This window comes from Triturus cristatus, chromosome 11, assembly GCF_964204655.1.
Source record: "Triturus cristatus chromosome 11, aTriCri1.1, whole genome shotgun sequence".
Lineage (NCBI taxonomy): Eukaryota > Metazoa > Chordata > Amphibia > Caudata > Salamandridae > Triturus > Triturus cristatus.
The window spans coordinates 992,219,720-992,243,230 of record NC_140594.1 but is presented as its reverse complement, the minus strand read 5'-3'; the positions used below and the strand labels follow the sequence as shown (position 1 = coordinate 992,243,230).

Here is a 23,511-nt window from a genome sequence, read left to right as displayed (position 1 = left end):
TTGACTGCTCATTCTCCCACTGGCCCACAATTTCTTATTAGAAGCAAATGAGGGGCAAAGAAAAGTGTCAATGCAGTGATCTAATGAGGATCCTTAACATTCTTCAAGCTTTCTTTTCAATAGCATTGTCTCACATACATGCTCCTGAACAGTCTCCTAGGATACCGTATTTTACCAGTTAAACTGATTGTAATAGCTAAACTTGAGGCCGCTGGAGAGCTCACAGGAAAATCTTTGAGAATATTGGCTCCAGGACCTTTTGCACCTCAAATGTACTAATGGCACTATAGTCTCATTCAGTTCCGATAGTTTTTTTAGAAAAAGCAGCATGTATCAATTACTACCTTGTCCGGGTGGCTTGATCTCATCAATCATCTATGATATTCTACTAGTAACTAAATCAAAGAAGGAACATAGAACATCTGGGCCTGGGTAATCTAAATGAGAGGATGAAAGAAGCATAACAAGACAACTCAAATTTAGCTGTGAATGGTGAGGAAAACTCAGTAAGCCTGACCCATTCCCTGAATTCGAGTTCTAACCCTCAAAATGGGGAAAAAATATCTTTTCTCAGTGCTACTACAGTACAATTGCCAACAACGAGCAGTAGAATACACTAAGAGTTAATTAAATTATTACCCATGGCAGCAATTTGAGTTTGACTCTAGGAAAATTAAAATCAAAAAGAAGATCTTGAGACAAGAGCCTGCTGTGCCTATCTTAAAATATATGAGCTTGTTAAAAAACACAGGGGTACGCCCAGGGAAATTATAGAGGAACTTTGGGCAGTAAACTAATAGGAAACAGTGATTCATATTACACAATTATGATGCTATTCTATAGATAATTAATCATGTATGCAATTAATGAAACATCTGCTGACAAATACCATGAAAGAGGAAAATAAAAATTAAACAAGAAAAGCAAAAGCTCATTTTGTGGAAGTAAATACTGGGCTGATAATATGTTTTACTTGTAAATACATTTATTCAAAATATTACAGCAATCATAAAATGGTGAGTTTTCAAGGGTGCGAGTAGCGTTCAAAGTGTTCCACATAAGGTGGTGGTGGGTCAACAAATGTAAAAGACACAGATGACCCTCAATATCTGTATTGTTGTGCAGAGAGAAGTTTGGGGCCAGATGTACGACCATTACATTTTACAGGTAGCAAATTGCGATTTTTTGCAACTCGCAAAACGGAATGTACTAATGTGTCTTTGACACATTTAATGATTCCCAATGGGGTCCCAAATTACCTACCTCATCAATATTCACGAGGCATGTCACCATTTGGGACCCATTGGTAATGGACAAGAACACAGGGATGGTGGCCTGCTGGGGTCAGCAGACCACTATGTCTGTGTTTGCTTTTTAAATAAAGCAACTTTTTTTTCAAATGCAGCCTGCATTCCTTAAAGTAAAAGGGATACATTTAAAAGAAAAAATGAAAATGTCTCTTGACATTTTTAAGAGTAGGCAGTGGTCCCAAGCTCTTAAAAAATTGATGCATTCACAAAGGGGAAGGGGTCCCCAGAGGGATCCTTTCCCATTTGCGACTAACTTAACACCTACTTGAACTAGGTGGTAACTGCGATTGTTTTGCTACCCCATTTGCAGTTGCAAAACAATCGTACATACCAGTGTGACTCGCTATTAGGAAGGGACTACCTTGGCACGCCAGTTCCTAATAGTGACTCGCAAACCCTATATTGCCAGTCGGTGATAGGAGACAGACTCACAAGATAGGTTTTATACATACTACAACCCTTTTTAGTGGTGGCAAACGGCCCGATTTTCTGTTTGTTACTGCTAAAATAGGTTGTACATCTGGCCCTTGATTTCTAGTTACAAACAGATCAAGAATAAGTCATTTATGGTATATATGAGAAAATGATGACAGCGTTTCAACTTGTGTAGATATAAGTGCCATTATCAGAACAAATAAATAATAGAGCCTGAAAGACAACTGTAAAGAAACAAGCTACCAGTGAATTTCAGAGTAAAAGGAGAACAATGTTATACCAAGAGTGATACAGAACTGCACTTACTTTGAGACTGGATCTAGGTCCCAAAGGTTCCAATTAAAAAATGGGAACAATGAAGGAACAAAGGTTTAATGGGGGACTAGTGAGCATATGCTCCAAGCATCTCCTAATTATCTTCAGAGGCATTATTTCAGAGTTACAGGATGCAGGTCTAAAAATCACGCTATATTGAGAACTAATGCATTGAGAAGTATCAGAATCAATTGCATTGGTAGAATCAGTTATCAGATTGGTGGAAGCAAAAATCAAAAGTATTGTTTCAGTGTCTCCATTAAGCTTTAAGTATCACCATGACATCAATAGAAGAAGTAAGGAAATGTAACGTATGGGAATGATTTTGGTTTAGCGAGGAAACATACATCCTGAGGTGAATTCAGAAACAGAAAGCATACAACAATATACCACTTTCCACTTATAGGCATATTTAATTTCTCGTATATAACCAGCTCTTTATTGTAAGCGGGTGACTCTTCTTTCTGAAAAAATGATAACGGGACTTGTGGTATAAGAAACACCGCCTCATCCAATTTACCTACTTATTAGAGTACAGGACAAAGTGATTAAGAAACATCATTTAAAAATGTAAAAACAGTCATCAACTCAAATTTTAATTTGTCACTTTTTAGTGCAGTCCTTGTGTTGACCGAGTTATTTTGCCCATATTAGAGGCTTTCACGATGGCTCTTCTGTCCGTCCCCAAAGACAATTTAATCTACTTTGCAGAGTGCACAAAATATCTAATTGTGAAGTAAGAAAACAAGTGGATTATAGCACTCAAGATACACTATCTTTTAACACCAATTTGAGGTGTTGTGCCTGCTTATACAATGTATTGGCGTGTAAGAGTGTGTTTGTGTGTGTAGCCGCAATGCATGGATTGCATGGAGTGGTTTTCTACAAAGTTCTTGCATTAATGAATACAGCAAATTTTCTGTTTCATACTTACTAGGTCCAGTGATCCGAGGAGAGGTGGGAGATGTCCTCATTGTGACTTTCATGAATAAGGCTGAGTATCCATTCAGTATCCACGCTCATGGTGTAAGCTACAACAAGAACAATGAAGGTGCTCTCTACAACACTAATATGAACCCTCAAGGTGAGTACATTTGTAGGCTTTTTAATTGGTAAGTGGCAATTATGTACTTGATAATGCTACACCATTACTGAAGTGAACACTCTTGGTGAACATTTGCAATTATTCATTCTCCTGAGAATTGGTCATTAAAAACCTTGTGTTGGCTCAATTGAAGAATAACAACACACATGTGTATCTATGAAATGATTTAAAATACATTATTTGCATATACAATGTCGACTGAATTAATGGATTAATAATTGTAAAACAATTTATAAGGATTAGAACTCATTAACTCAACTACATTTGCAAAAACATTGATTATAATATTCTAAAAGTTCTAGATAGGACATGTCAAGCTAACCTGAGTTTCATGAAATAAACAGCAAATAAACAGAAAAACAAATGGTGCACATATGGCCTTAAAGAAATAAAAGTAAAAATGAGCATTAGAATGAAAATGATGAAAAATGAACTTATTGAATACGAATACTCAGAGGTGAAACCTCTAGGCTTCTGCTCTGTTTAAGATATTTACCGGTTAGGTAGTATCACCAAGTAGGCAGACAAATGGGTCCTTTCTCAGGGTCCACCTATAGACTATTTCAGGCTTTTTTCCAATCAATAAAAACAAACCTGTGTAGCACATTGAACATTCTCAAGTAGAGGACTGATTTCTGATGTAAGTGGAATTGATCCTCCACAGAGATGAAGGAATAGACAAATAACCTGCTCTCTGGGCTAACAGGTAAGATGCAAACTGATGATATCTATTAGATAAAAGTGATTCACAACCAAATATTGAGACACATCATAAGACATCAATTAGGATAAAGTTCAGATTAACTGGCACAGACCCTCTTTCCCCCAGTTGCGCCACAGATGGACGTATTTTAAAAGTTGAGCACTGGTGGGTATCACTCAGCAAAGATTTAAGGGAAGCTTACTGTGAGTGAGACTTGATTAGTGAGATTCACTCATAGAAGAATCCAAATACTAAGGTGCCGATCACGATCCGGTAAAAACCGGGTACGAACCGTCGGACGGAGCATATTCTCCGTCCGACGCGTACCCGGTCTTAAAAATATACAAACATGGAATTACGATTCGCACGGAAACACCATTTCCGTACGAATCGTACAAAACCCCGACCGACGAAAATAAACATACAAATGTGATCCGGGAAAGCGCCAATGTGACGTCGGGACGCACGCAGCCTGCCATTCACGAACCAGGAATCACGATTCGCACCGACGTCATCCCGCACGGTCAATATTTTCCGGCAGCCAAAAACTGCCGGGAAATCAGGACGACGCGAACAAGGAGTACCTGTACGCGACGGACAGACATGGACCCGAACCTACGTGTCATCCCGGCCCTCATAGCAGTCGACCTCCTCCACAGGTTACGATGCAGATGCCGCAGAAGGTCAGAACAACAAAGGGAGGGGGGGAAAGGGGGTGGGGGGGGCAGGACCAGGGGCAGGCCACAAAACCCCCACCAAAGTCACACAGCACACATGCCCTGGACATACCTGACCCCCAGGCCCTGGTCACTACGAGGGGGTGGGGGCGTGTCCAGCAAAGCCAGCGTCCGCCACAATGGAAGTGCTTGACGACGCGACCCGGCAACACAACAATACAGGTACGTCCCGTACCCACGCCTTAAGAGCGTGGGTACGAGTCTTACCACGCCCACACCTATGTCATCCCAACAATGGCTGGACGGCTGTACCCACGTGGCAAAGGCCTGGGTACGGCCCGCACAAGCATCACATAGCGTGGGGACGCATATGTACGGACCGTGCCCCCACACCCGTATGCATGGAGCGTACCCCCAACCGCAACAGTGTAAGTACGACCCGTACCCCCACCCCAACAGTGTATGTACGACCCGTACCCTCACCCGCGTACGTATGGAGCGTACCCCCACCCCAACAGTGTATGTACGACCCGTACCCTCACCCGCGTACGTATGGAGCGTACCCCCACCCCAACAGTGTAAGTACGACACGTACCCTCACCCGCGGACGTATGGAGCGTACCTCCACCCCAACAGTGTAAGTACGACACGTACCCCCACCCGCGTATGCATGGAGCGTACCCCCACCCCAACAGTGTATGTACGACCCGTACCCTCACCCGCGGACTTATGGAGCGTACCCCCACCCCAACAGTGTAAGTACGACCCGTACCCTCACCCGCAGATGTATGGAGCGTACCCCCACCCCAACAGTGTATGTACGGCCCGTACCCCCACCCCAACCGTGTATGTACGGCCCGTACCCACACCCGCGTATGTATGGAGCGTACCCCCACCCCAACAGTGTAAGTACGACCCGTACCCTCACCCGCGTACGTATGGAGCGTACCCCCACCCCAACAGTGTAAGTACGACCCGTACCCTCACCCACGTACGTATGGAGCGTACCCCCACCCTAACAGTGTAAGTACGACCCGTACCCTCACCCGCGGACGTATGGAGCGTACCCCCACCCCAACAGTGTAAGTACGACCCGTACCCTCACCCGTGGACGTATGGAGCGTACCCCCACCCCAACAGTGTATGCACGGACCCTACCCCCACCTCATATGCATGGAGCGAACCCACACCCGTGTATGTTCTAAGCGTACATATCCTGAAATAGGAGGGGTGGGTGCAGAGTCCTCCCAGCAGTGCCCAGAGACAGGAGGGGTGGGTGCAGAGTCCTCCCAGCAGTGCCCAGACACAGGAGGGGTGTGTGCAGAGTGCTCCTAGCAGTGCCCAGAGACAGGAGGGGTGGGTGCAGAGTCCTCCCAGCAGTGCCCAGAGACAGGAGGGGTGGGTGCAGAGTCCTCCCAGCAGTGCCCAGACACAGGAGGGGTGTGTGCAGAGTCCTCCCAGCAGTGCCCAGAGACAGGAGGGGTGGGTGCAGAGTCCTCCCAGCAGTGCCCAGACACAGGAGGGGTGTGTGCCTATCACTCCCAGCAGTGCCCAGAGACAGGAGGGGTGGGTGCAGAGTCCTCCCAGCAGTGCCCAGAGACAGGAGGGGTGGGTGCAGAGTCCTCCCAGCAGTGCCCAGACACAGGAGGGGTGTGTGCAGAGTCCTCCTAGCAGTGCCCAGAGACAGGAGGGGTGGGTGCAGAGTCCTCCCAGCAGTGCCCAGACACAGGAGGGGTGTGTGTCTATCACTCCCAGCAGTGCCCAGAGACAGGAGGGGTGGGTGCAGAGTCCTCCCAGCAGTGCCCAGAGACAGTAGGGGTGTGTGCAGAGTCCTCCCAGCAGTGCCCAGAGACAGGAGGGGTGGGTGCAGAGTCCTCCCAGCAGTGCCCAGACACAGGAGGGGTGTGTGCCTATCCCTCCCAGCAGTGCCCAGAGACAGGAGGGGTGGGTGCAGAGTCCTCCCAGCAGTGCCCAGACACAGGAGGGGTGTGTGCAGAGTCCTCCCAGCAGTGCCCAGAGACAGGAGGGGTGGGTGCAGAGTCCTCCCAGCAGTGCCCAGACACAGGAGGGGTGTGTGCAGAGTCCTCCCAGCAGTGCCCAGAGACAGGAGGGGTGGGTGCAGAGTCCTCCCAGCAGTGCCCAGACACAGGAGGGGTGGGTGCCCATCACTCCCAGCAGTGCCCAGAGACAGGGCAGGTGGGTGCAGAGTCCTCCCAGCAGTGCCCAGACACAGGAGGGGTGTGTGCAGAGTCCTCCCAGCAGTGCCCAGAGACAGGAGGGGTGGGTGCAGAGTTCTCCCAGCAGTGCCCAGACACAGGAGGGGTGGGTGCAGAGGCCCCCAGCAGTGCCCATGGAAAAAATAAGGGTGGAGTACCCACAGATCCAATTGCCACAATTGTCAGTCATGTGCACAAAGACCCTGCAGTACATGTAACACATGTGTGCGAGGCTGGGAGTACACACATGCATACAGCCTAAAAGGGAACATGTCCACATGAAGTCATGTCAACAGACTACATACACAAGTACAGTGATCACCAAGGATGCCACGAATGATGCAGGTGGAGACATCGCTCTGCATGCATGGCCAAAGTTGAAGGGGTCCGTCACACACCCAGCTAATGTAGACACAGCTCAGCGCTAAATATTGGGAACACGCTGCAGGGAAGATGTCAAGGTACACAGAGGAAGGAACACACCTTGGGGCAATTTCACCATGCAGGAACTGCTTACATGAACAGAGAAACCTAGCTAACACCTTGTGATGGCACACAGATACCAGGGTACCCCCTATGACCAGCACACTACTACATTTCCCACACACCCAACACATGATCACCACCCAAAATCATGTAGCAGCCCCACCAACAGCAATACCACAAAAGCAGTAGTGTTCTAAGGAAAAAAAAGGCTTTATTCAGCATTTCCAAATAAAGTGTGTGTGGATAAAGTTCAATATTTACAAAGCCCATAGGGCAGTCCATGAGTCACAGCTGGATGGGGGACACAGTGGGACGCGTGTCCCCTAGCTTGCCTGCACAGTCAGACCCCTTCGTCTTCCACAGCGGGGAGGGCATCATGTGGGGGGGAAGGACCAGGCACCGCAGGGACATGAGGGCGAAGGGTAGGCGTCGTGGGTGCAGGGATGGAGGACTCCACCACAGGGGGTGGGGCAGGGCCAAAGGCGGAGGCCAGGATGTCGCTGCACACCTTAGCAAGGTCCTCCAGCGTCTCCCCTGCACCCGAAGGAACCACAGGCCCCAAGGAGGGGGGGGTCAGAGGGATGGGTCGCAGCGCCACTGGGGGAGGGTGTGGACAGGGGGGGGACTCAACCACCCTGACCGGGGACTCCCTTGACCGCTTGCGGGGTGGTGTCACAGTGGGGCTCAGGGACAGAGCGGCCATGAAGGAGTCCTTGCCGGATATGTGGCCAGGAGAGCTGAGGGGAGGGGATTTGGAGGGAGTGGATTTGGTGGAATGCGGACTCCCACTCTGGCTGCGTGACTTACGTTTGCCCCCCGACCCAGTGGGTGTGCCTACTTCACCCTGTGTGTGTGTGCCAGGAGGTGTGCGTATGACCTTCCCTGCTGGTGTGGTGCCTGTGTCTGTTGTGGTGGGTGCATGCTGACGTCTGGGTGTACGTGGGACAGGCATGGGAGTGGGAAGTGTGGATGGGTCAGGGGTAGGGGGTTGGACGTAGCGCTGCAGGAGACCCATCGCTGCAGTCAGTGTCGAGTCAATGGACCTCAGCAAGTTGCGTTGGTCAGCCTGCGATGAAAAAATGCCCTCCAAGTATGCCTCCATGTTGTTCAGCACTTGGCTGTGGCCATGGAGGACATTAAGCATCGCAGCCTGACCAACCTGCAACTGCCGCTGGATGTCCACAGACTCGGCATTGGCGGCAGCAGTGGAGACAGGGGCAGGGGGTGCGGTGCCTGGCAGGAAGGAGACATGTGGTGACCGGGCACGCTGGGAAGGGACACGAGCAACTGGGAGGCGGCTGGTGGCAATGGAGGGGGCGGGGTGAGATGTTGTGCCGCTGTCAGCTGCTGGCGTTACAACAAACAAATGATGGACGGAATGCTGACAATGCAGACATTCTCCCCCAGTCAAAAGATCTGGGTTAAATCCATCGTTCTTTTGCCCACTACACCACCCCAGTTTAGACATGGCCATATGCAAATCAGTCTCGACCCTGTGCCTCATGGGAACAGTCCAGCCCGAACTGCCAAGCCATGTCTTCCCTGGACCGGAATCAAGCATCCTAGGACCGGTTTCTGGCTATCAGCTGTCATCAGCCAGGATAGCTTGACTCTAGTGGCGTAGTGAGCACGGGTCCCACGTCTGGGAATACCCATCCCACTTAGGGCGAAAAGCGTTACAACAAACAAATGATGGACGGAATGCTGACAATGCAGACATTCTCCCCCATTCAAGAGATCTGGGTTAAATCCATCGTTCTTTTGCCCACTACACCACCCCAGTTTAGACATGGGCATATGCAAATCAGTCTCGACCCTGTGCCTCATGGGAACAGTCCAGCCCGAACTGCCAAGCCATGTCTTCCCTGGACCGGAATCAAGCATCCTAGGACCGGTTTCTGGCTATCAGCCGTCATCAGCCAGGATAGCTTGACTCCAGTGGCGTAGTGAGCACGGGTCCCACGTCTGGGAATACCCATCCCACTTAGGGCGAAAAGCGTTACAACAAACAAATGATGGACGGAATGCTGACAATGCAGACATTCTCCCCCAGTCAAGAGATCTGGGTTAAATCCATCGTTCTTTTGCCCACTACACCACCCCAGTTTAGACATGGCCATATGCAAATCAGTCTCGACCCTGTGCCTCATGGGAACAGTCCAGCCCGAACTGCCAAGCCATGTCTTCCCTGGACCGGAATCAAGCATCCTAGGACCGGTTTCTGGCTATCAGCCGTCATCAGCCAGGATAGCTTGACTCCAGTGGCGTAGTGAACACGGGTCCCACGTCTGGGAATACCCATCCCACTTAGGGCGAAAAGCGTTACAACAAACAAATGATGGACGGAATGCTGACAATGCAGACATTCTCCCCCAGTCAAGAGATCTGGGTTAAATCCATCGTTCTTTTGCCCACTACACCACCCCAGTTTAGACATGGGCATATGCAAATCAGTCTCGACCCTGTGCCTCATGGGAACAGTCCAGCCCGAACTGCCAAGCCATGTCTTCCCTGGACCGGAATCAAGCATCCTAGGACCGGTTTCTGGCTATCAGCCGTCATCAGCCAGGATAGCTTGACTCCAGTGGCGTAGTGAGCACGGGTCCCACGTCTGGGAATACCCATCCCACTTAGGGCGAAAAGCGTTACAACAAACAAATGATGGACGGAATGCTGACAATGCAGACAATATCCCCCAGTCAAGAGATCTGGGTTAAATCCATCGTTCTTTTGCCCACTACACCACCCCAGTTTAGACATGGGCATATGCAAATCAGTCTCGACCCTGTGCCTCATGGGAACAGTCCAGCCCGAACTGCCAAGCCATGTCTTCCCTGGACCGGAATCAAGCATCCTAGGACCGGTTTCTGGCTATCAGCCATCATCAGCCAGGATAGCTTGACTCCAGTGGCGTAGTGAGCACGGGTTCCACGTCTGGGAATACCCATCCCACTTAGGGCGAAAAGCGTTACAACAAACAAATGATGGACGGAATGCTGACAATGCAGACATTCTCCCCCAGTCAAGAGATCTGGGTTAAATCCATCGTTCTTTTGCCCACTACACCACCCCAGTTTAGACATGGCCATATGCAAATCAGTCTCGACCCTGTGCCTCATGGGAACAGTCCAGCCCGAACTGCCAAGCCATGTCTTCCCTGGACCGGAATCAAGCATCCTAGGACCGGTTTCTGGCTATCAGCCGTCATCAGCCAGGATAGCTTGACTCCAGTGGCGTAGTGAGCACGGGTCCCACGTCTGGGAATACCCATCCCACTTAGGGCGAAAAGCGTTACAACAAACAAATGATGGACGGAATGCTGACAATGCAGACATTCTCCCCCAGTCAAGAGATCTGGGTTAAATCCATCGTTCTTTTGCCCACTGCACCACCCCAGTTTAGACATGGCCATATGCAAATCAGTCTCGACCCTGTGCCTCATGGGAACAGTCCAGCCCGAACTGCCAAGCCATGTCTTCCCTGGACCGGAATCAGGCATCCTAGGACCGGTTTCTGGCTATCAGCCGTCATCAGCCAGGATAGCTTGACTCCAGTGGCGTAGTGAGCACGGGTCCCACATCTGGGAATACCCATCCCACTTAGGGCGAAAAGCGTTACAACAAACAAATGATGGACGGAATGCTGACAATGCAGACATGCTCCCCCAGTCAAGAGATCTGGGTTAAATCCATCGTTCTTTTGCCCACTAAACCACCCCAGTTTAGACATGGCCATATGCAAATCAGTCTCGACCCTGTGCCTCATGGGAACAGTCCAGCCCGAACTGCCAAGCCATGTCTTCCCTGGACCGGAATCAAGCATCCTAGGACCGGTTTCTGGCTATCAGCCGTCATCAGCCAGGATAGCTTGACTCCAGTGGCGTAGTGAGCACGGGTCCCACGTCTGGGAATACCCATCCCACTTAGGGCGAAAAGCGTTACAACAAACAAATGATGGACGGAATGCTGACAATGCAGACATTCTCCCCCAGTCAAGAGATCTGGGTTAAATCCATCGTTCTTTTGCCCACTACACCACCCCAGTTTAGACATGGCCATATGCAAATCAGTCTCGACCCTGTGCCTCATGGGAACAGTCCAGCCCGAACTGCCAAGCCATGTCTTCCCTGGACCGGAATCAAGCATCCTAGGACCGGTTTCTGGCTATCAGCCGTCATCAGCCAGGATAGCTTGACTCCAGTGGCGTGGTGCAGCCTCCGCCCACTCTGAGAGATTATCCTCGGACCCGTCAGCTTCATATTCTGTCGTGCCAGTGGACAGGTCCACGGCCTCACTCTCCTCCGCCTCAGTTCCACTCAATGTGCCAGCCACGATGTCAACGCTGGCACTGGTGCTCGGTCCCTCCGCTCCGTCTGTGCTCATGTCTCCCTCCGTGTCCCCCGACGATGCTGTGGGCAAGGTGAAGAGACAGCAATTAATCACACACCTGTATACATATGTCACATGAGTCCAATCTACATAGGTTACAGTGCATAGCCTGAAAAGAAAGATCAGTAACATCTACAAAACAAGGTACAGATGTAGGGCATGCAACACACAGTTGGTTGACCCACCATGCCACTGAAAATCCATGGAGAGCATGACACAATAGCAAATGACATGAAATGGAGATTGACATAGGAGCCAGGCCCTGGGGACAATCCAGCACTGCATCTGCACCACACAGCGTTCCTGAAAATAGGTATGAGCAGGGACCATATCCATGAACTTGAGGCCCATGCTGCATAGGTAATACTGAAAACGTGCCCACCATGACTGGCTCACTGCACCTTGAGTGTATGTCCAGACAAACATCACACACTGGCCAGACCTAGAAAGGAGAATTCTGGTTTTGACATGTAGGCTTTGCCCGCACCAACCACCCCCTACATGAGACAATTTGTTGAGACACAGGTGGCACTTACATCTCTTAGTCTGGGTGAAATACACAGGGGCTGCATAAATGCAAGATTGGACGCCAAATACCCAAGGTGCGCCTGTCCAAATAATCATGTACAAATGACCATCATCAGATGATTGTAACAAGACACACAGGCACTGGCCACCGTGAGTATGAACAAGGAAAATCAGGTCAGGCTGTACAGTGGACACTTGTACTACATTTTACGTCAATATACATGGTGCCAGGGGACAATGGCACAGAGCACAACCTATGCTATAGACACTGAGAGTGTCCACGTTTTGTGATGACACACATGACACCTATGAAAATATGCCCCAGGGGACAGTAGTGGCCACACAACTCCATGGTCCTGAATGGGAATGACTGCAACACACGCCACCATCCCTGCACTATGCGTATCGCACACTCATGCACATCATGTCACAGGCCACAACATAGGACATGCGTGCTGTAAGGCATGACACTTAAGAGACTAACTCCTATGTCTGGACTCAACATCAGTGCCAACTGACATGGAACCCACATGTACTGAACTGGACAGGGCACAGGCAAGGTCCCAAAACCTGTTACACACCACCCCCACACATGATGCTACAGGCATAGTTCACGTGGAGAAAGCGCCAGCCTACATTACCTTGTGAAGGAGTGACTACACACAGACCAGGAAACACATTGCAAGGAGGGGAAGGGAGACAGGAGAGCACCGCTATACTGTGGGTAACTGGATCTGCACAGCACCTTTAAACCCTGGCAGTGTATCCATGCAACTGTGCACTTACAAATGCTGGTGACACACAACAAACACACATGTACCTACCCCCTTCCTGCTGCTGCTTCTCCTGTAAGCGCCGGTCCAAGTCTGGAAATACCACCGCCAGCACACGCTTGTGGATGTGGGTCAGACGGCGGCGCCCGCGGTTCTTATGGGTCTCAGGTGAGTCCCCCAGCAGGACCCGTGCGATCCTCCGCGTCCAGCACCGGATATCCTGCCAGCGTTTCCTCACCTGGGCCAGGCGCCGCTTGCGACCATCTGCACTCCTCACGGCACTGACGGCGGTCATCCATATCTGCTTCTTGGCAGAGGCGCCTACCTGTGAGGATGAACAAGTGACACTACATCAATACACCAGGCACATGTCACAGAGAGACATATTAGAACAAATTTGCTGTTTACAACAAGGCATAGTATGCATCCAACGCATTGCACCTTTGTCATAGGGACATGATCCTCTGGGGAAGGGCAAAAGCAGTACGTGCCATTGAAAGTACACAGGTGGAATGAGGGCAACGACACAATCAATGATCCAGGCTCACACTGTGCATCACAAGCTACACCAGGATAATGTGCATCACCTCTAAGCAGTCACATGCCACAGGCCACTGACTCTACCGCAGCAGAGTACACAGACACACACAGGCACAGGACATTCACCTGCCATTGCCAAATGCAGCGACAAACCTCACTCTGCACATGTGCCACTAGACGGGGGGGGCTCACAGGTGTGGGGCTGGCCCTGCACATCAGACACACAGCACTGCTCCCTGCTCACATCACATGGGCAGGGTATATCCATCCCTCATGCAGCCCGGGTGCCACACTCCACATATGCACCCACCCACATGACAGGGGACTTACACACACACCGATGTCCAGGGTACAAACACATCATGTGGACACTCTCAGCACAGGTACACAGAACTAACACACATCTGTGGGTACAGTCACCTGTCACACTGGGCTGACCACATAATAAAATGAGGACTGTAGAGGCTACATTCCCAGGAGGACAAGACAGGCAGAATGTGGCATGCACCATGCAGTGATTGTCACAGTAAACACAATGCAAGTGAGGACGGCAGACATGCACCACAGCATGCACTTGCTGGGAGACATCAGGCATTCCCCCCCCGGGACCCCCCCTACAGTACATAGCATGTGTGCCATACCTGGACACAATGCCAGAAGTCACAGTCACAAACAAGGGACACAGTCTGTGCTAGTAGACTCTGCACTCACCTGATACCCTGGTCGGCCATACAGCAGGGGGTACTGTGGGAGGATCACATCCAGCAAAGCCAGGTTCTCCTCCAGGGTGAAAGGCTGTGACCTCTCCACAGACCTTGACATGGTTCCAGGGAATCAGTAGCAGCAGCTGGGTCGTCGAATACAAAGATGTGCAGGCAAGTGCTCCCTCATGGGACCTGGCTGCCTTATATCTGCCTTGCTGGCCTGTTTCATGCACAGGAGTACAGAGTGATTGGTCACTCACATTTGCATCCTATGTTTCCTCCAATCCCTTCAAACCTAGCACAGTCAGTGGGTTCTTATTGTGTTTTTTTCTTGAGCATGATGTCAACTCCAGAACCACATTGCAACAAAGTAGATTCATTCAAACTGACTACTGCTGTGCACCTGCAGAAAAAAATTCAAACTTTAAACTTGGTCTCCATGACAACCAGCATGCATGTAGGCCTTTATACTTGTCCCTCATGTGTCCCCTAAGTAATTTGGAGTTTCACACACAGGTACGGTGCGTACCGGGGCCCTAGGGTACCACAAATGCATAGCAACGGCCCGTACAGGCGTGTGTACGGTCCGTACCACTATGAGTACGCATACGCGAGAACACCCATAGTGATAGTGAGCGTACAGGCGTGTGTACGGTCCGTCTCACTATGGGTGTTCTCGCGTATGCGTACTCATAGTGGTACGGACCGTACACACGCCTGTACGCTCACTATCACTATGAGTACGCATACGCGAGAACACCCATAGTGATAGTGAGCGTACAGGCGTGTGTACGGTCCGTACCACTATGAGTACGCATACGCGAGAACACCCATAGTGATAGTGAGCGTACAGGCGTGTGTACGGTCCGTCTCACTATGGGTGTTCTCGCGTATGCGTACTCATAGTGGTACGGACCGTACACACGCCTGTACGCTCACTATCACTATGGGTGTTCACGCGTATGCGTACTCATAGTGATACGGACCGTACACACGCCTGTACGCTCACTATCACTATGGGTGTTCACGCGTATGTGTACCCATAGTGGTACGGACCGTACACACGCCTGTACGCTCACTATCACTATGGGTGTTCACGCGTATGTGTACCCATAGTGGTACGGACCGTACACACGCCTGTACGCTCACTATCACTATGGGTGTTCACGCGTATGTGTACTCATAGTGGTATGGACCGTACACACGCCTGTACGCTCACTTTCACTATGGGTGTTCTCGCGCATGTGTACCTATAGTGATACGGACCGTACACGCGTGCGTACGCTCACCATCACTATGGGTACACATACGGCAGCACTCCCATAGTGATAGGGAACGTACACAGGCCCTCTGAGCGAATGTACAGTGCCTTTCACACATCACAGTGGTGACAGGCAGCACACCGGAAGGAATAGGGCTGACATACTTGTCCATGGATGGACATCAAGGCATTGTCTGGGCAGTACTACATGTGTGGGGCACAGGTGTGAAAGACTGTGATGTGGTACATTACTCCTGAGTCGAGAAGGCACCAGATGTATGATGAGATGTGTACAGATGTTATGTGTGACGGTGCAATGTGTGCCAGGCATGCCCTTAACTCCTTTGACATGTGTGCATGTCGTACTGCACACTTGGGATGAGCGTCACTGGCATGGCACAGTCAACAACACACGCAAGTGTCCCCTGATGCCCGCTACGGGGGTTACCACACCAGACATGTCACTACCCACGGTGCACGATGTGACTATGTCATGTATGTGTGGGGTGTCCCCATTAGCTTGATGTTGGTGCTCCCTCAAATGCATCACCTGTTGCAGCAACCAACATGTGTCTGTGTGTAGATGGGCATGGCACACTGTTACGCACACCAGACCACAAGTGGTATCAGATGTGAGGTGCGTATGTATGCATGTGACACGGAGTAGCGTCACAAGGACATGTCTGCATCCTCTATATGAATGTGTGGTGAGTCATTACATGTACACCTTATTGGCAAGGTGTGTGGGCTGTCCTAGTGTAATGTCATGTGACCTGTGGCTCTAGTGTTCCGCTACCAGTCTCTGAAATCGACAGCCTACTTCTGCTGATGTGTTGATGTATGTCACTCCTGTGTTGCGTCTGGCTGTTCACTTACACTGGGACACAGCTAATCCCATGCCATGGCATGTGGAGGTTTACAATCTCCGTGTGTAGCTGGGTCTTGGTAGGAGTGTCACCTGGCAGCCATACGTGTCCAGGGCATGTGGCACATACCTGACTCCGTATGTCGCATATGTGTATTGACAGATTAACATGTGCTCAGCACCAAAAAATTGTTTTTGTAGTGCACTCACTCTTCCTTGTCACTTCCAAATTTCTGCAGAGCGCCGCCTCTTCCCCGAGCAATTCCGGACTTGGCTGACATGCGGGAGAATGACTGTATCCGGTGCTACCGCTTCCCCCAACCGTTGATTGAGGAGTTAACGGCGAGGCTGGCACCACACCTGCAACCGCTGCACAGGTATCCTACGGCACCGACACCCAAGCTGAAGGTAATGGCAGCCCTACATTTTCTTGCCACGGGGACCTTTCAAAATACCATAGCTCATGTTGGTGGCATGTCCCAGAGCATGTTCTGCCGTGTGCTGCATGATTTCTTAGAGACCATGTTGCTTTACCTGGATGAGTTCATCCATTTCCCAACCCCTGAAATGTTGACTGGGGTCAAGCGTGGATTCTATGCCCTGGGAGGGATGCCCCATGTCATTGGGTCCATAGATGGGACACATGTGGCTTTGGTACCACCACAGGCACAGGAGGTAGCGTACAGGAATCGCAAGCACTACCACTCCATCAATGCCCTTGTGGTGTGTCTGTCCAACATGGTGATTTCACATGTCTGTGCTCGTTTTCCAGGATCAGCACACGATGCCTACATCATGAGGCGTAGCAGGGTGCCTGAGATGATGACGCAGCTGCGCAACGAACGAGCATGTGTTGTTGGTGGGTACACTCTGTCTGTCCTGTATTTTGCATAGACTTCCAGCACGACCGCTTCTCCTGTCCTACTTATGTGCATGTGCTTTCCATGTATGATTCAGATGCCTCCACAAGACCGGTGGCGCACTCCCATATGCCCCGGCGAAGGTCTGCAAAATCTTCATGGTCTGCTGCATGCTGCACAACATGGCAGTTGAGAAAGCTGTGCCACTCATCCTGGATCAATATGATCAGGACCATCCACCTGTGGAGGACGAAGGGCTTGGCAATGGGGCTAGTGATGTGAAGGATGTGGTTCCGCAAGAGGACATCCGGAGTCGGCTCATACGCGACTTCTTTGCTTAGTGGTGAGTACCAGTGTCTGTGTGTGCACGCATTGGTCCCCGTGTGGCATGTGTTGCGATGTGTGTGTCCATCTGCATGTATGGCACGTGAGTCAGAGGTGTGTGTGGATGTGTCACTCGAGTGATGGTGCCAGTGATGAGTGTATTTCCACAGTCATAATTGTGACCTAGCATGTTGTCATCCTTACATGTGTCGCGTACATGCACATGCAAGTGGCTGTGCTTTTTGTGGCTGACTTCTTGTGTGTCTCTCATCCCCAGGTACTTGCGCATGCCGTCTGCTGGTTGCATTGTTGTGGCACTGCTATTCCTCATGGACACGTCATCGTGTGCTGACTCAGCGTTACACGCACGGACAAGTTTGGAAGTCTCCTTAGGGTAAGGGATGCATCAGGGGTGTATTGGGTGTGGCAGTTGTTTATGATGTGTGCACACTGCCCCTGTCGATGTTTGGTTCCTCTGCAGACATGTCGCATCACCATGGGACACATGACATGCAGCTGGGTACACCTGAATAGATGGTCAGACTTGTTGACAGTCATCAGTGATGGGATTGTGGATTGTGATGATGGCATCAATGTGTGTTACACTGCCCTTGGACACATACAGTTTGCATTGGCTTGACATGGTGTGGGACTTCCACATCAGAGGATCAATGGTGTATGGCAGCCTCTCCGTGAGCAGCAGGGGGTGTTTAGCTGTTAGCCGACACTTGTGTGCCAGTTCCATGGCTATCACGCATTTGTGCTGCAGAAGGGGGGTTCTAGTGTTGGACCCACATGTTACTCCACATGACCTGTTCATGTGTACTCCGAGTTGCCTCTGCATTCCCAAATACATGCATAATAAAGGTGTCCCTATGCCTCCAAGGTGCCTCTTCTCAGTCAATGCTGGTGTGTTGCCACGGTGCATCCGGCATGTCTGGCATGGTTTTCCGTGATAGTGGCTATGTGTCTATGTGTAGAGTAGCAAGATGCAAGCTGTTTGTGTGGGATTAGACTGTGTATTGTGCATGATGTCCATGACTGTGTGTGTATTGTGACATGTGCCATCCCCATGCATCCAACGTTGGCCAGGCCACCATTCTCTGCATCCACCTGACTCAAGCTTGCAGGACATGGTTCTGCAACCTGTCCACACATACCTGGGTGCCCCACAGGACACTCCACATGATCCCTGACCTCTGCGCATGGTTGTCGCTGTACTCAAAATGTCTGTCGGCACGGTTGTGCGGCCACCCCCTCAGCTGGTTGGGCCCATCACAGGTGTGTATGGTGCTCCATGTCTGTCTTGCCTAATACAATGTGACCCATGTGTGTCCTGTGCCAGACTCAGGCCCCAGGGTGTGGATGGTTGAAGTCAAATGAGAACTCAGGCATGGTTAGACTTTACAAGACACATGTAGGTAATAATGCAATGTAGGCATCTTCTCTTTATGGTGTAACTTTTTATTTTGGTTGGGGTACGTGGGGGGGGGTATGACATGAGGGGCTTTCCGGGTGTGTGGAATCCAAAGTTCACTAGGGGAGTTGGTGTCCTTGCCATTGGAAATCATCAGAGTCCATGCCACAGTCTTTGTCAACATTGGTCAGACAGTGACCAGCAAGTCCATGTGGCAGAGAATGTCTTTTGCTGCTGTGCTGCTGTTGGTCCAGTGGGCCAGGTGCCAGGCCAGGTGTCCTGGGAGATGGTGCTGTTGCGCTGACCCTCGCGGTCTTTTCCGTGGACGACCCGCCCTCCTGCGGGGACCCTCAGAAGCAGGCCGTGATGATGTTTGGGATGCTCCGTCGGATGTCTCCTCCTCCTCCTCATCCCTCCCTGTGGGTGGTGATGTTCTACGCCTGCTGGCACAGGGAGGGTTGCCCATGTTGTCGGCTATCCGACGGAGTGTACTGTGAATTCCCGTGAACACCGTCACGAGCTCAGCCTGTCTGTCCTCCATCCGCCGTTGGTGTCGCAGTAGACAGGCATGTTGCTCCGCATGTTGCTGGGCCTGCTGGGTCTTGATCTCCTCGAGGATGGACACAACCTGGGCCATGCCCGTGGTGTCCTGCCGGTATGTGTCCAGGATGTTTCGGACATGGGAATATACCGGTTCCCCAGCCAACAGGTCAGGCTCGCGCCTCTGCCGTCCTCCACTCCCACCACCCCTGCCCACTTGCACCTGGCCTGCCCTTGTGGGCACATCGGGTCTCCGGGACCCCTGAGGGGTGGCATTGGCGTTGTCGCCTGCCTCCTCCTAGGTGCCCGGTACACCGTGTCCCTCCTGGCCAGCCTGGCTGCATTGTGGTGGTGGGGCAGGGATCCTGGGTGTCTCCTGGGATGTGGCAGGAGTGGGGGTGGTGGTTGGCCCAGTTGTACCTGACGCAGGTGCTGCAGGTGGTTGGACACCAGAGGGGCCAGGTTGGTCGGGGTCGGGTTCGTCCACAGAGTGGTGAGAGTCGTCGCTGCCGGTGGGTCCGTCATCCCGCCGAGCCGGGTCCTGTGAGTCTTCCCCCCCAGTGTTGGGGGGTGATCCACGACGTTGACCTGTGTGTGAGAGAGACAATGTTAATTTTGTTCCATGCAACATCCATGTTTCATTCGTTTCTAAGTTGGCACATTTCCTCTGGGAATTTGGATATGTCTTGCATTCCACTCACAGTGCACTTGTGCATGGGTATGTCCCTTGGCCACAGCTTTTGCGACTTTACCTATGTGTGGCACAGTCTTACTTGCTGCGTCAATTGTGACTGCAGTCAGCAGTGGAATGAGCAGGTGTGGCGAGCCATGCATTGGCGCCTTCCGTGTTGCACTGTATGTGGGCACATGGAGTTGTTCCACACACTTAGATAATGCAGGTAGCTGGCGTTGTGCTCGTGCACAGGTTGACACATGGCCCAGTGTTTTGCCATGGAGAAGAGGGAGGATTCAGGCACTGGCCACCCTTGTCTACATGCACGCAGTCCACCTGCTGACGAGCAGACATTCCCACACCCCCCACGGCTGATTTGGTCTCCCTGTGTGTCCCTTTCTCACTCCCTCTCTGTCCCACTCTCCCTCCCTCTGTGTGTCAGCCTCCTCCCTCTGTCCGTCTCCCTGTGTCTCTCTCCCTCTCTCTCCCCCTCTCCCTCCCTCTGTGTGTCACCCTCTGTCACCTCAGCCCAGCTTCCTAGGCACACACTTTTTGCAGATCTTTGACTGGCCCTTGGCTTGTTGATGTGAGTTTGTTTCTGATCAGCAGGCACCCATTGGGTGTAGTGTGTGTGTCTGCGCTGCTGCTGTGGTGGTGTGTGCTGCCACTCTTTCACAGTGTTGGCTGTTCATTAGCTGCTGTCATGTGCAAAAACGTGCCGTCACCCCCATGTGTTAATGCAAGGCGTCCGCCATTTGCTGGCAAGTCTTTCCTGTGTGGGGACACACTGTTTGTCTGGCTGTGACCTAGGCCATATGGGCAGGTGGCATTGTTGTCTGCTTCTGAGTTGCACTATGTGATTTTTGTGGCCCACACTCCCGCCATCCGGCTTACCGTGTCTTGTGTTGTTGTTTTCTGTGGCCTGTGACTTTGCATTGTCCAGCTGGGTGCATGGGGCATGGTGGCGCCAGTGGCATGTGCGTGTTCATGGAGTGTGGTTGAGTCATGCGATAGCTTGGGGTGGTTGCGTGCCTGTTTGTGAGTTTGGTTGTGGATGACGTTCCCCCCATGTGAGGTGAGTTGTTTGCCACCACCGGCAGTATGGCCATCACCCTCTCCTCCCAGGGATGGTAGTGTACGGGTCTGCGGGGCGGCCCTCCTCCAGTGACGTTGGCCTGGTTGTGGTCGTCAGTCACTTTGGCTCGGACCCTCCTCCGCAGATCGTACCACCTGGCTTGGCATTCATGCCTGGTCCTTCTGGTGGCCGCAACAGCATTCACAGCATCGACAATCCTCTGCCACATGTCTGTTTTTTTGGTCATGCAGGTCTGTCTGACCAATGTTCCAAAGAGGTGTGGCTCGACTCTGAGGATTTCGTCGACAAGGACCTCCAACTCTCGGCTAGTGAACTATGGATTCTTGTTAGTGGGCATGGTGAGGGGTGTGGGTGTGGATGGTGGGGGGGTGTGTGTGGATGGTGGGGGGGGTGTGTGTGGATGGTTGTGGGTGTGTGGGTGTGGTTGTGCAGGTGTGTGTGTGAATGTGATGAGGGGGTGTTTGTGAAGGTGTGTGTGTGAAGGTGTGCAAGTGTAAGGTGTAGTTAAGGTTCAAGTATGGTGCTGTAGGTTGTCTGTGGGGTCTGGCAGCAGTGAGTCTGTTGCAAAGGCTCATGGTTTGTGTGTGTGGGCCCTTTTTATTGGTCCATTGGTGGGTGTGGCTGTGTTTGAAGTTTGGGTAGGTGTGTTATAAGGAGTGGTTGTGTTTTGGGCCTCTGTTTTGGATTTTGGCAGTTGCAGGTCAGTGAATGTGTTGTTTTTGTGCTTGTTGGACATGTTTTGTGGCTTTGTGCCATTTGAATGGTGTATTCTTGTGTTGTTTTGCTTTGTCCTTGTTGTGTACGTGCGTTTTTAGCGTGTGTACGGTGTGTACTTCGGGAATTTCGTTGTACAGTGCTGTCCTTGTGTCTGGCTTGGTACGACTCGTACATGCGCGATGTTGTGTGAAGGTGCTGGTGTTGGGGCCTGGGGTGCGCTCCGTACTTACAATGTTGTGGTGGGGGTACGCTCCATGCATACGCGGGTGGGGGTACGTGTCGTACATACATGGTTGGGGTGGGGGTACGCTCCATGCATACGCGGATGTGGGTACGGGTCGTACATACACTGTTGGGGTGGGGGTACGCTCCATACGTACGCGGGTGAGGGTACGAGTCGTACATACACGGTTGTGGTGGGGGTACGCTCCATGCATACGCGGGTGGGGGTACGTGTCGTACATACACGGTTGGGGTGGGGGTACGCTCCCTGCATACGCGGGTGGGGGTACGTGTTGTACATACACGGTTGGGGTGGGGGTACGCTCCATGCATACGCGGGTGGGGGTACGTGTCATACTTACACTGTTGGGGTGGGGGTACGCTACATGCATACGCGGGTGGGGGTACGTGTCGTTCATACACGGTTGGGGTGGGGGTACGGTCCGTACATACACGGTTTGGGTGGGGGTACGCTCCATGCATACGCGGGTGGGGGTACGTGTCGTACTTACACTGTTGGGGTGGGGGTACGCTGCATGCATACGCGGGTGGGGGTACGTGTCGTACATACACGTTGGGGTGGGGGTACGCTCCATGCATACGCGGGTGGGGGTACGTGTTGTAAATACATGGTTGGGGTGGGGGTACGCTCCATGCATACGCGGGTGAGGGTACGGGCCGTACATACACGGTTGGGGTGGGGGTACGGTCCGTACATACACTGTTGGGGTGGGGGTACGCTCCATACGTACGCGGGTGAGGGTACGGGCCGTACATACACGGTTGGGGTGGTGGTACGGGTCGTACTTACACTGTTGGGGTGGGGGTACGCTCCGTGCATACGCGGGTGAGGGTATGGCTCGTACTTACACGGTTGGGGTGGGGGTTCGCTCCATGCATACGCGGGTGGGGGTACGTGTCGTACATACACAGTTGGGGTGGGGGTACGCTCCATGCATACGCGGGTGAGGGTACGGGTCATACTTACACGGTTGTGGTGGGGGTACGCTCCATGCATACGCGGGTGGGGGTACGTGTCGTACATACACGGTTGGGGTGGGGGTAGGCTCCATGCATGCGCGGGTGAGGGTACGGGTCGTACATACACGGTTGGGGTGGGGGTACGCTCGATGCATACGCGGGTGAGGGTACGGGTCGTACTTACACGGTTGGGGTGGGGGTACGCTCCATACATTCACGGGTGGGGGTACGTCTCGTACATACATGGGTGTACATACACGGGTGGGGATTCGACTCGTACATAGGAGGGCTGGGGGGTGTTGGGCGCGTATGCGGGCACATGTCTCCATGGTTGCTATAGGAGTTCGGTGCGGACGGTGTTTTTTCCATACGGTT

General features: G+C 51.7%; 1 protein-coding gene across 3 annotated transcripts in view; it reads left to right on the top strand.

Moving 5' to 3' along the window:
- The window catches only part of LOC146785799 (ceruloplasmin-like), a 436,448-nt gene that overhangs the window by 96,549 nt on the left and 316,388 nt on the right, over positions 1–23,511 (top strand). For all 3 annotated transcript variants that reach the window (XM_085635075.1, XM_085635076.1, XM_085635074.1), the window contains exon 8: positions 2,998–3,144. In XM_085635075.1, coding sequence (XP_085491201.1) covers positions 2,998–3,144 — 147 coding nt within the window. The remainder of the gene's footprint in view (positions 1–2,997; positions 3,145–23,511) is intronic.